This window comes from Penicillium angulare (assembly GCF_028827245.1).
Source record: "Penicillium angulare strain IBT 27051 chromosome Unknown utg000002l_segment0_segment0, whole genome shotgun sequence".
Classification (NCBI taxonomy): Eukaryota; Fungi; Ascomycota; class Eurotiomycetes; order Eurotiales; family Aspergillaceae; genus Penicillium; species Penicillium angulare.
The window spans coordinates 1,431,616-1,444,506 of NW_026623161.1; the positions used below are offsets into that span (position 1 = coordinate 1,431,616).

Below are 12,891 nucleotides of genomic sequence, written 5' to 3' on the forward strand. Positions count from 1 at the left end.
CTTCATCTCTACTACTTCTATTCCCATCTTTCGTCCCTCACCGACAAAGTCTGTATCGACTCCCGCCTTATTCGGACTACATATACCCAGCTCGTCCGAACATACATAGAAGATACGAGTCTACGAGTCATGACCAAAATCATTGAGGCCCCCTTTCTCACGTATTTGATCTGATCTGATTACCTGATTACCCTTTTGAAGTTTCGTTCCCGAGTTACTAGGCTTTGTTTTGACATTTGATCCCGAGGTCTTTTTGTGCTTAAACTTACTTGTTCGTTTGAATGTGATGTTGCGGGATTATCTTTATGTTACGTGTTGGGGGTCTTCTTGTTTTTATTGCATCAATGCCCGAATCTATGGTTGTCTTGTGTATTAGACCATCAGAAACTGAGAAACTGAGAAACTTAAAGCTCTATTTCTACTGTCTACGTATCAATACCTTGTCTAGCGATGAGCCCAAGGAAAAATAATACTAAGTAGCAACAATATACGTGAACAGAATATTCAAGCCTTGACGACAAAACCTGCAGTACCTGCATATAATTGGTCCAACAAATCACTTCATGCATACTTCGCCCCAATCAGCCTCACTCAGGCTGCGGGGTCATTTCAATGTTATTAGTAGGTGCGTCTCCCACTTCTCATCTTTTTTCGACACTTCGGATACAAATTACACTCAACAAAAACAAAAACTTTATCCCAAAACAATGTCAAACAAATCCCATCTCTAACACCCACCAAGTTTAGGCTAAACATAAACCTAGCCCAAAAATGTCCTTCGGTGTCTCCGTCGGAGACTTCCTCTCCGGCGCAAACCTAGCCTACAAACTCATCCGCGCACTATCAGAATCCAACGGCTCAACCATGGAATACCAAGAAGTAATCCAAGAGCTAAGCTGCATCCAACAAACATTCTTGAATGTCGAACTCATAAACTGTCGAAAGCTCTTCAGCCAAGCAACCATGAATGCAATCGCACATATTCTAAGCTCATCAATGGATATGATGTAGAGATTTCTTCAACAAACGGGGAAATATCGAAAAAGTCTTTCTGGAAATGAGAAGTGTATAGCAACTGAGAGCTGGAGAAAAATTGGATGGGGTTTATTTCAGAAAGAGGAACTTGTTGGTTTGAGGAATACGTTGCAGTTACGATTAATTGCAGTTAATACCTTGATTACTGCAGCTAATAGGTAAGTCAACGTATCTCTTGGGTAGAATTTGAACGGTGGAACTAACAGGCAAGCCAATGCCAAAATTATTATATCACGCCGCATGCTATTGAGAAGTTCCAGACCAGCAATCTGGACTCGGAATCATTGACATCTGGATCTGGATCTGGATCTACGCCAACAAATACATCATCTGGTGTCTCAACACATAGTACACATGCAGAGGAATGCGCTTTGGAGCCTAAAGTCTTACCTCATCTCCGTGCAGTACACGAAAGCGTCCCAAATTCGAAAGAGCTCGATGAAACCCATCATCATTCCAACGTCTCAAATCCAAATATAGACTCGGAAGCACTCGCAGATCCACCATATGACGCATATGAACCACCCGATGAGCCTGTATCCACAAAATACACGTATCACGATACTAGTATTTCAGAGCCAGACCGAAATGACAACCACGAGAAAATGCAACGCAAACAAGCCGAAAGAAACGCCATCCAAGCACTAACAAAACTAGGCCTAATTAAAGAATCTGCGCAAATCAAAAGGGAGAAGATGAAACCAATCAAATTCAAAGATGCAGTGGGTCGAAAGTTTGCTTTTCCATGGGAATTATGCTGGAACTGGCAGGTGAGTTGAGATTTCTTCTTAATTTCTTTTATCTGGACTCCTTATTGTAGAGTTTATTTTGTCATATCTGGCTGAGATGAGGGCTAATTTCTATTTCTATTTCGGGCATTAGGGAATGGAAGATCTCATCAAACAGGCCTTTCTTCATATTGAAGTTATTGGTCCCCATGTAAATAAAGGACATTATGATCTTGTAGGACCTAATGGGGATATTATTCTTCCTCAAGTTTGGGATGATGTTGTTGAGCCAGATTGGACTATTACGATGCATATGTGGCCGATACCTGAAGCCTAGCCTGAGACTTCGGGTCTGGATGAATCAAAGCATTTATATCATGTTTTTGACGGAGTTGGGAGTCTTCACCTTCCACCACCAGGCTCACGACAACTAGTGTCAGAATACATACGTTTTGCCCACGTCTCTTTGCCCTGGCATCACTAATTCAGTACGGCCATCAGAAAATGATCTACTTTATGTATGATTAAGGTACAAAAGTCGAAAGATGGAAGCTGAAAAGGAATATAAAAGACAAAGAAACAGATTCAATTCATTCAATCCCGGTATATTAGAAACATCCACCAAAACTCCATGCTTGCTAAAAGTGCAACTGCAATGCAAACCCAACCAACAAGTCAACCTCAACACCTTAACCGACTATGTAGGTACCCACATCATAAATGCGCACATCCCGGCCTTGAACTAGAACAAGAAGAAAACAAGGGCATCATCGTAGACCAACTGGTCCGGTATCCCTGAGCTTAAACTCAAACTCAACTCCTCGCTCAAGTCGAGAAAAAGAAAATCGAATTAACACGAGAAAGAAACGCTGAAAGAAACACTTCAAACGGTATTATAGTAGAATCACTATACAATGTTACCCATCACCGTCTCTCAACACGACTCAACGCCCCAAGAATGATACCCAGATCTTCACGAGGCCGCTCAGGATATTTCCCTGAACGCAGTTCATCATGTTCCCCTTCAGTCTCGCCTTCAATCTCAAGACGTTGTCTCGTATTAAGCGCATCACGTTCTTCAAGACGCTCAGCGCAAATCCGAAGTATTGTTGATGAGACCGAATCGGCACTTGAACGATATAGTTCGATATCATGGATTCCTGCTGCAAAGGCATCGAGAGTTGGAGCGAGCTTTGTTGTGATTTTGGAGAGGCGGGATGAGACTGTAGAGGGGGATAGAGGGTGGTGACTTGTTGTGGATGCGGAGGGGGGTGATGTGTTGTTATTCGATTGTGATTGGGATTGGGGTTGTGACTGGTTTTTGGAGGGAGCGGAGGATAGTAAGGATGTGAGGATTGCTTGTTGGGAGGGGTCGAGAAGAGAGGAATCGATTTGGTCGTGAGGTGAAGAAGAGGATTTAGGTTGTCGTTTTGGATTGATTTTGGAGGATTTAGGAGATTCAGACGCGACATTAAGAGGTGGAATTGGTGGTTGTTTTAGAAGGCCGTTAAGAGCATGTCTCTCTTTTTGAAGTCTGCAACGAAAATATTAGCAAAGGTTCTTGTCAACAATAAACCTGAGTCCCGGATTGATCGTCATACTTTTGTATTTGCTCTTCCAATTCCTTGATCTTCTCTGTGTTTTGCACATTTCTCGGATTCGGCTTTTTAACAACCACAGTAGGTGGATTGACATCTTCACGATTAAACCAATTTGAAAGATCTGCATTTGACGAGAAATCCTTCAATAGTTCATCTTGAATAACACGAGCTATAACCATATCTGTATCAGTATCGTCACCATTGAAATAGATTTCTCCAAAGAAGAAGATCATACCTGCTAATCGCGCACTCTGATCCTCCTGGGAATATTTCGAGCCCATAGGCTTATCTCCCAACGCACGCGTCGCGCACCAAATAAGAAGTTGGCGCATTCGCCTCGGCTCAGAGAGTCCCTCATCAGCAATATGCTTATAAAAATCCGCAGTCCCAACTTCTCGATGAGGCAATGCTGAAGAAGGAAGTTAGCTCAGTACGTTTATTATTCACACTCGCATTCAAGCCCAACCCAGAAAAAGCGAAAAGACAAAGAAAGAAACTCACCATTAGATGCCCCCGAGTCAATCAAAGAACTGGCTCTCCTTCCACGCATCCCCAAGCTACTCCGTCGCCGTCCCTTCCCCTTCGCACCTCGTAATTCCTTATTGCGCTGAATAACAGGTGTATCAGCCGCAGGCAACGGTATAGTTTTACCCGCAGACGGTTCAGGAGATCTAAATCCATTCGTTTGAGTCTCAACCTTCGACCTAGCAGGCCGTCCTCGTTTCCCTTTTTTCTCATGTGTCTGCGCAGGCGATTCGTAGTTCCTTGAGCGCGTCGGTTCCGGTTCCGGATCAGTCTCTATACTCTGTACAGGCCTTTTGTTCGTTCTCCTCGGTAATTCTGTAGACTTTCCCTTTCCGTTTGACCTTGTCGCAGAATCCCCACCATTCAAATTCGCATCCTCGACTCGTTTCTTCGGTGGTCGCCCCCTTCGCGGTGTAGATTTAGGAGGCGCATTTTCCACATCAGATCCCTCCTCAGCAACGGGTTCAATAGACGGTCTCGACTTCTTTACTGGTTTTCGCGAGAATCGGAATCCCTCATCGTCTTCCTCGTAATCTGTCATAATAGCGCGATTAGTAACTGATCTGATCTGGCCCCCGTTTCCGTTTCCGTTTCAGTTTCCATTCCATGTCCTCGCGAACATGGACAAACAGAAAACAAAGAAACACCCCCCTTCGCTCGAAAAGAATCACTCACTCGCTTTACGTTTCCCCTCATGTTGATGCTGGTGTTGTGTAATATCATCTAACCCCTGTTTCGAAGCACTGAGTCGCGTAGCCGGTCTCCCGCGTCCAGATCCAGAACGCGCCGTCTGAGCATGAGCAGCCATTCTAATCGTCCCCAGCGGTTCACGGCGCTTTTCTTTCGTGATCGAAGTCGCCAAGACAGCGGTGGTCATTTCACTTGACTGACTGATCTATCTGGTAAGGTTCGCAGTCTGAGTCGGTCGGTCGACCCCACGGTAGTGAGTTGAGTTGAGAAGTGGTGAAGCGAAGGTCGAATTGCGCGTTATTCTTCACAATCGTATTAAAGTGATCGTTATCACTGAAAGAATTGTTTCGTTTTCGCGATCTTGTTTTGAATGTTTGTTGACACTGGAGCCGTCGTTTAATGGAATTACGTCGTGCTGCAGTCAACCCGCTCGGCACGTGTTGCTTCGTGGAGTCCCCAATTAGACTTGGCGAATTAGGACGTGACGTGAAGGTCGCTTGAAGAGAATGATTCAGTTGAATGCGCTGGTGAGAGGAGAGTGATTAGCCCGCAATGAAGTTGCTGCGGGCGGCAAGGAAGCGCAGAAGGTGGGTTGGAGGGATTCGGGCACGCGGTTGTTTTGGTCGGGGCGCGTGGGGCGCTAGTCCGTTTTGGGATTCCCCTCGACGGGCCGTTAACAAGGTTGGAGATAGTACTACACATACTACATATGCATGTTATTACGGGATAGTATGTTTAGTTGAGTTCTTATTTCGGTGCATTGTGATCTGATCCCAGATCTAATATTCAGTTCATTAAATTTACAGGAATTACGTACCAATCCTCACTTCAGTGTCACCTCTCGTCCATTTCGCCTCAACGGCAATGGAATGCAATGTCATTGAAAGCTGCCAGATTCTCCAACTGTGCAGATGCTAGATGAGATAAGAAAACACGCTTTGTAGTCTCGAAGCGACCAACCCAAAATTCGCACACATATAAGTATTCAACATGTTCAGAGAAAAGAAGAGAAGAAGAGAAGAAAAAGAACATCAATAAACCCATTCACAAGAACAGAAATAGGAGACTGTCACCTCGACAGTCCAAATCACACAAATCACACAGTTCCAACAATACTTTTAGTATGCTTCTGTTTCAATGGCATCTTCAACTGTCGGCAACGTGTCCATACTGTCTGGAGGTGGTTGTGTACTACCACCAATACGACGTCTGGCTTCTTGCATCTCCTCAGCAGTAATATTTTCTGCTTTCTTAGGCATATCCGGTTCATGTTGAGGGATATCCGGACTGTGACCGACAGACATGCCAACTCGGATCTATTAAAGAAAAAGTTAGCACAAATCGAACACACAAGGCAAGTAATGGCACAGGCGCAGGGGTTAGTTAATCTTACCAGTGTCTCCAAAGGTCCCTTCGAGTTATCCACCAAATCACTATCAAAATTGATAACTCCTTCCTCAAACAATACAAGAAGTGTACTACCACCGAACTTGAAGTATCCAAGCTCTTCAGCCCGGCTAACCTTCTCACCGGCCTTGCGTGTAATAACCGTACTACCAACCATCATGGCACCAACACAAACAACCATAACACGCCCATGAGACACAGAGTCAATGGGAACGAGGATTCGAACATTTTCACCATAAACATCCAGTGCCGAGCGAACGGCCATCGGATTAACCGTATAATATTCACCTTCAATAGTCTTGGGCTCGCCAACAATTCCATCAACAGGGATATGGAATCGATGGTAATCCTGAGGAGCCAATCGGAATACACCTAGAGCGCCATTTTGGTATCTTGCTGCGTCTTCTGGGTAGGCGTTTCCGAGAAGTCTCGCGATGGAGAATTCACGGCCCTTCACCCAGATACCGGTGGCTTCAGTGATTTGATCAAAGACCACTGAACGGCAGTCGGCTGGTGAGACGACGACTCTGGGATCGTCGGGAGCTGAGCATGGTCGAGCCTCGGGTTTGAGTGCACGGTAGAAGAACTCGTTGAAGTTTCGGAATTTCTCAATGGGGAGAAGAACTTCGGACATGTCTAGCTGGTGGAAGTTGATGAAGTCCTGGATTTGACTTGTAGAAGCTGGGTCATCGTACTTGTTACCCTGTTTTATACTCAAGGAGCGGAGAATGCGACGAACTAAAGAGATTGGTTAGAAAAAATGGATGTTGAGTCAAGATAAGACAAAACTTACTTCGTTTCTTCTCCATCTCCTTGCTTTTGAGACCCTTATAGAGCAGTCGAATTCCAAGACGAACATAGACACTCATGCGCTCCTCATTAATATGACCAGTAATTCGATCCTGCACAAGAATATTGGCCGAATTGGCTCCCAACTTATAACCACCGTATGAGAGTTTAGTGATAACCTTGGAATACCATTTCCTCTGGGCCTGACTCGCAGTTACAAATCCACCCATAACGAGGTTATCAACCTGTCGCCAGTCACGACTAGCACAAGTGGCGATGTGGGTAATAATATCGGCATCTGATCGTTTGGCAAATCGTGGCTGATGGCACAAGGGACATTCACGGATTTCAATAACATGCTCCTCACCTCTCTCGTCTGCAAGGTCGTCGGCCTGGATTCCTTCATCGTTCGAACTAGTCTGTTCCTGCTCCTCACTCGAGATAGTCGGCACCGCTGTTGAAGTCGTGTTAGCATTGTATTGATTGACGGTGCTGGGTTCTAAAGCGAGCTCGTCGCCGCTGGATGGCGCCTCACTGTCTTGACTGCCGACGGATGATGGACCGAGGGGTCTTCGGGGGACCGCGGCGGCGTTTTTCTTTTGTAATTTTTGGAGCGTGTCCTCGAGGGAAACTACGGCCTGATCAAAGGTCAAGTCGGCGACTTCGTCGGTTTCATTGCTGGCTCCTTTGAAGAAGCTGGAGATAGTCGATTCTTTGAGTGTTGAACCCAGGGTGTCAAGCATTGTGGTCAGCTCAACCTTATCGATGCGATCGTTGTCATCAGCATCGTATTGCTTTAACATGAGTCTCCAGAACTGTTGTCGGAGAGCGCTATAGGGCAAGTACTTGGCTTTAACAAATAATTCAGGGTTATGCTTAGCTTCCCAGCGATCCCGGTTCTTGAGGGTTAGAGGAATAGTATAAGGACGCAGACCCTCCTCATCAGCAGGAGGAATATCAAAGGGGACCGGGTTTACCGGGACTGTCGATGATACCAGAGGTACTTGCAGTGTAGTGCTGCTGTCAGTCTGGGATGCAGTTTCTTCTGGGACAGAGGTAGCTCCAGCCCTATTGACCATCTCCAGTACAGAGTTACTGGAAAGCGATGTAGCAGAGTCACGCGACTTCAAGGTGGGTCGTGACATTTTGGAAAGACTGGATGATGAGGCCGAAGAGGTGATCCGAGAATTAGGCTTGGCTGGTGGCACAATTTCTTTTTCTACAGACTCAACGAATTGATACAAACCCGTCTCAGGGTCTGCTTCTGGGGCGGCTTGAATAAGAGCCTGCAAAGGGAAACTTGCAGAGGCAACAAAATCATTACCGGAGAACTTGTCTCGGTCCATTACCGTAAAGCCAAACTTGTATGATTGTTCGTGTCGCATCACTTGGAAGACCATTTTCTCGTTGTATATAGGGTTCAGGTTGTGACGAATAACGGGGGTTCTGAGTGTTTTTCGGCCAAGGGTGGTCACAACAAAAGGGTCCATATCAAATGATGTTCGTGTCACGTTTTTCTCTGGGGGAAGATCTGTCACCCTCATGATTTCCATAAAGACAATGCCTTGCACACCCGTTCCTGCACCGGAGAATTGATAAGCTCTCGCAGCAAGAGACTTCTTCCTCAAACGAGCCAAGCGAAGCCGTCGTCGGCGTTTTTCAACAACCTCAGGCTTTGTAGGATCATCAGTCTCATCGGAAGTCTCTTCATCACGGTCAAGGTCATCGAAATCGGCCGCCGGTATCTCAATCGCATCGTCCTCGTCGCCCGCACAGACGGCCTTTTTAAACTTGCGGTATGTATCCGATGAGGAAGCGGAGGGGTTCGCAGAATCAGCCAGTGAGAACTGCATCAAGATCTCCCCGGAGACATTACTGTCCTTTTTGCTTTTCTTCTTGCTCTTGCGACTTGAGACTCGTTTTGACTTTAGGGTGTACCATGTGGGCTAAGAAGAGATTATGCGGTCAGCCATTGGAATGCACCTTGGGGATGGGAGAGTTCGTAAGGGTATTCGTAATTCTCCAGGTATAATTGCATACCTCTTTTTTGATTTGTCCATCCGAAAATATATCCTCCAGTGCGATATCGAATTCACCCAGGTAGTCCTTGCCAAAGCGGTCATGATCCCAGCAAATACATTCCAGCAGTGGGACGCCCCTAACGGGCATCTCAAACGACACGTTCCATTCCGGGTTTAACGTTTTAAATATTGTCGGTGTAGACTGGCGTCCTTCTCCTAAATTGACGACGAGATACTATAATCACAAAAAAAAAGAAGATGTTAGTCAATTCGTCTAATCCGGGGTCCCCCACAATCCACCAATGCAATACCAGGGTCCACGCAGTAAACATACCGGATCACTCGTACCACCTCGATCTTTCGCAGCAAGGTTTCGTCCCTAAGTAAATAGAAGCACGCGCCGGTCAGCCTATGTCGTCGAATTCGAATTCGGTTCCAATCTGGAGGGGTAAGGCCAGGTGTTTTGATCACAGCCTCGCGGACCACGACCGAGACGGAATTGGGGCCATTGCCTTACCCTGATGACGGTGACTTTGAGTAATAAAGGTTTTGGTTCTGTCGGGGATCTCATGGGACTTGTACTCCTACTCTGGCCGGGTGTTGAACTCGCGCTTCGTGTGGACAGGTGCGAGCTCAGTCGCTGCGGGAGCGGTAACCGGACCATGGCGGCATGTGAAGGGAAATGGCGGTGGTGGAGGAGGAGGAGGAGGAGGAGGGAGAGAGAAAAGGAAAAGAGAAAAGAAGGGGAAGTTTAGACACTAAGCCCCGGGAAATCAAAAAAGGTTTGAGCAAGCGATGAGGAGTGGCTCTGTCTAGGTTTCTTCCTTCTCCTTCTCCAGAGTCGATCCACGATCTGCTTCGGGTCGATCCCACAAGAAAAAGCCAAGACACGGTACCACAAGTACCAAGTACCACAGGGACTAAACAAGATCAGATCAACAGATCAACAGATCAACGCAGAGAGTATACAATCATGCACAGAATAATAGATAAATAAAATTGAAGTTGCCAGATAGAAATTGTGGGAAGTCAAAAACAGAGGTCCGGGAGCCAAAAGGGGAGATTAGTCTGGAGGCTACAATAGCCTGAGCCTCCGTGTCTCCGTGTCTTGCTTTCTCTCACCAACATCCAGGGTTGTCTCGAGACTCCACTCCGTTCCCCACCTTCAACAAAACTGGTGCCTACCGTGTTCTACGAAACTAGGTTCAAAAGAGAGACAGAGACAGAGCACGGTCGCTTGTGCCCCAACCATACTAGTGCATTTTTCGATGCTCTGTACACCTGGTATACATCCATGGGCACTGGTATACCACAGGGCGACAGGATCTTGCAAGGGTTATAAGGCTACGTCAAGATCGATCTTTACTTTACTACAATTCATGTAATTCATGCAAGGCGTCCATCCATCTCATACCCCGCACTACACCTGGCCATACTGGAATGCGCTATATTCACCGGGCGCACTATTGTGATGTGGCGGTCAGGATGAACAAGAATCGGAATTGATTGAATTATAATATTCCAAGATTTCATGCTTGCTTTCTCAAGATTGAGTTCAGTTCGATTTGATTTGATTCAATGCTAATCCTGTAGAGCAATGTTGGCTTTGGCTTTCTTTGTGATACTGAGTCCGAATGGCGTAACTCCATTAACATTCCACTAAGTACCACCCCTACTATACCATCCCACTATACATGGACTACTATGGAGTCAATAGATAAGCTAGATACGTCAAGGCATAGATTGATGAGATAACCATGCATGTCATCCCACTTTGGTACTGTTGACGCGTCCTCGGCACCGTTGAGGTCATAGCCCGGGGTTATAACTAGAATGTGGGTATGCCTGTCACTGCCCAGGTGGATACGTTTTCCGTCAGCACTATCCTGAGCCTTTATATGGTCAGTTATATTTTGCAGTTATTATGATCAGTTAACCATTTTAACTGTGGAATCAAGTTGCTCCCTGACTGCAGCTATAATTATCCCCAGTCAAAACCAGTATAGCCAGTATAGATCGAAACAAATAACCCCACTAAGAAGCTGTCCCGAGGTCCACCGATGCAAGCATAGATGGATAGCACGGAGATGAACCTCCGCTTTTTGAATCCATTCATTCATTTTATCCATCGCAAATTTTACACTCCAAAGTAGGACAAAATGTGCTTGTAGTTCACCCACGTTGGACGAGTGACACTCAGGCTTTTGCATCGCGGAAAGAAAGCTATTATCTACGATCTGTGATAGAATTGCCGAAACCCTAAATTTAGACCAATGGCCTTGTTGTTAAATTTGATTACGAGATATACAGGAGTATAACTTATCTCCTGGATCATTCCATATACTAGACTCATGTGACTGTGACTAGACGTTTCGGACCGAGGCAGATCTTATCATGATCTACTGAAGCTAGCTACAAGCAGCTGCTTGGACCCTGTAACTGAAAATGACCAAGACTTTAGAATAATAAGTCAGTTGGAAACTTTCAAGCAAAACAAAGAAAGAGATATTATGGCTATACGACGGAATTTCTAAGGACTTTCTGAATTATCAATGCGGTTTTAAAAGATAATTGCTCCAGTATTTGCTAGAGACCTGACTAGATAAGTTGAAGTCCTTTGTCATAGTAAAGTGAAATTAGCTATTGAATTAAGACCTTGAATCTGTAGCACTGGGGATAACCTGATGGTTGACGAAATTGAAGCTAGGATACCGGCGCGTAACTTATTCTTGGAGCGTAGATATTTGCTGCTTGTCAAATAATCCAGTTACTAAGTTAGGTGTCTGGCTCTAAGGCAGAAAACCGTCAATGAATCTTCTTATTGGGGGTAGATCCAGTGTCATAGACAATTATCTAATATTGATCTTCGTCTTGATGGTTTTGTGAAAGCCGGGTTGTTGAAGCTTTCAAGAGCTCCAAAAGATTCGAGTTATCAGTCATGCCTGGAAATTAGACAGACCCCCTGATTGACCTAATTTTTTTTTTCCGGTAACATTGCAAATTAAAATCAATTGCAAAAGATTCCAGCTATTCCACATATAGCTTGTCAGATAGAAGGATCATAGACATATTCTATGTCGCCGTTTTAGATCCATGGCTTGCCGCCGTTGTCTTGTTCAAGTTCAATTTGAAGTTGGAGAGAGATGTGGATGAGAAAAGCCAAAGACGAGATAAACTCCGTGTACATAAATCCTCCGAGCTAGACCAGTAAATGTGAATTGAGTGGTACTAGTACAAGTTGTCTTTTCAAAGTTGTTCCTTCATATGAGCTGGGGAGCACATTACTTTCCGCCCACCTAGGCAGTAATATCTACTAGCACTATGTAGTATGAATATTTCAAGTTGGTATCCGAGTACTTGCTCTGCGACCGGGGTGTGTTGCGATCAACTTTCATTCGCAGCGTGTTGGACATGATCAGAAGATGTATAATGAGTTCTTTGAGGGATTTGAGTATGTGAATCTCTGCGTTGCCGTGAATCGTGGTAGATCATGGTAGTATGCTCGAATGATTACTGATTTGTACATTTAGGCCACTTATTGCTACTGATATTGCACAGGCAGCTATTTACATGCTCCAGCAGCCGCTGAATGTGTCAGTGAAAGCAATGGATGTTGTTCCTTCAGGTATGTATTGTCGAGTCCAGGTTCTTGTCTTGTCTCGTGGTTCTAATGATGCCTTTCAGCGCAACGATCGATTAACGTTTTCGATCGAACATGGAACGAGCGAAGGGGATGTATATATGGATATTTAAGAGCCTCGAAGTAATAAGCAACATAGTGTTGCTTTTTTTTTGGATATCTTTTGTTATATGTTTCGGAGTTGCTGGAGACCTCGGCAGACTCGAAGATTGTATAAAGGCATTGTTTGCCGAGGATGTTCTCTCTTCGCTATCACTCTGTTTGAGAACTAAAGAGAGTATTAGACAACAAACATATTTTGATTAGCGACTTGATCTTATACATAAAAGTAAAAGCATCGTTGTATCTTGCATTGATCCAAATGTTGATCAATGTGTCCTGCTGATCTAATCGTCCTCGGAATCCCGCGCCTCGAATACCCGCTTGGATCGTCGGTCTCCGCCATTTCCCCCCTC

The 12,891-nt window shown here is 45.2% G+C and overlaps 4 protein-coding genes across 4 annotated transcripts; 2 read left to right on the forward strand and 2 right to left on the reverse strand.

Annotated features, from left to right (window-relative positions):
* Positions 1-771: 771 nt before the first annotated feature.
* N7478_001992 (uncharacterized protein) lies at positions 772-2,100 on the forward strand (the record flags this gene model as incomplete). Its single annotated transcript, XM_056918206.1, has 3 exons — positions 772-879; positions 1,242-1,805; positions 1,918-2,100. 3 exons carry the CDS (start codon positions 772-774, stop codon positions 2,098-2,100), a joined length of 855 nt encoding a protein of 284 aa, XP_056783817.1.
* Positions 2,101-2,687: 587 nt separating this feature from the next.
* Positions 2,688-4,766, reverse strand: N7478_001993 (Mis12-Mtw1 family protein; the record flags this gene model as incomplete). Its single annotated transcript, XM_056918207.1, has 4 exons — positions 2,688-3,297; positions 3,365-3,773; positions 3,866-4,423; positions 4,565-4,766. 4 exons carry the CDS (start codon positions 4,764-4,766, stop codon positions 2,688-2,690), a joined length of 1,779 nt encoding a protein of 592 aa, XP_056783818.1.
* A 931-nt stretch (positions 4,767-5,697) lies between these two features.
* On the reverse strand, positions 5,698-9,460 carry N7478_001994 (putative phosphatidylserine decarboxylase Psd2; the record flags this gene model as incomplete). Its single annotated transcript, XM_056918208.1, has 6 exons — positions 5,698-5,895; positions 5,973-6,724; positions 6,780-8,721; positions 8,816-9,031; positions 9,131-9,175; positions 9,314-9,460. 6 exons carry the CDS (start codon positions 9,458-9,460, stop codon positions 5,698-5,700), a joined length of 3,300 nt encoding a protein of 1,099 aa, XP_056783819.1.
* Positions 9,461-12,218: 2,758 nt separating this feature from the next.
* On the forward strand, positions 12,219-12,549 carry N7478_001995 (short chain type dehydrogenase; the record flags this gene model as incomplete). The annotated part of the gene is made up of 2 exons (XM_056918209.1): positions 12,219-12,247; positions 12,327-12,549. 2 exons carry the CDS (start codon positions 12,219-12,221, stop codon positions 12,547-12,549), a joined length of 252 nt encoding a protein of 83 aa, XP_056783820.1.
* Between the last annotated feature and the right edge of the window lie 342 nt (positions 12,550-12,891).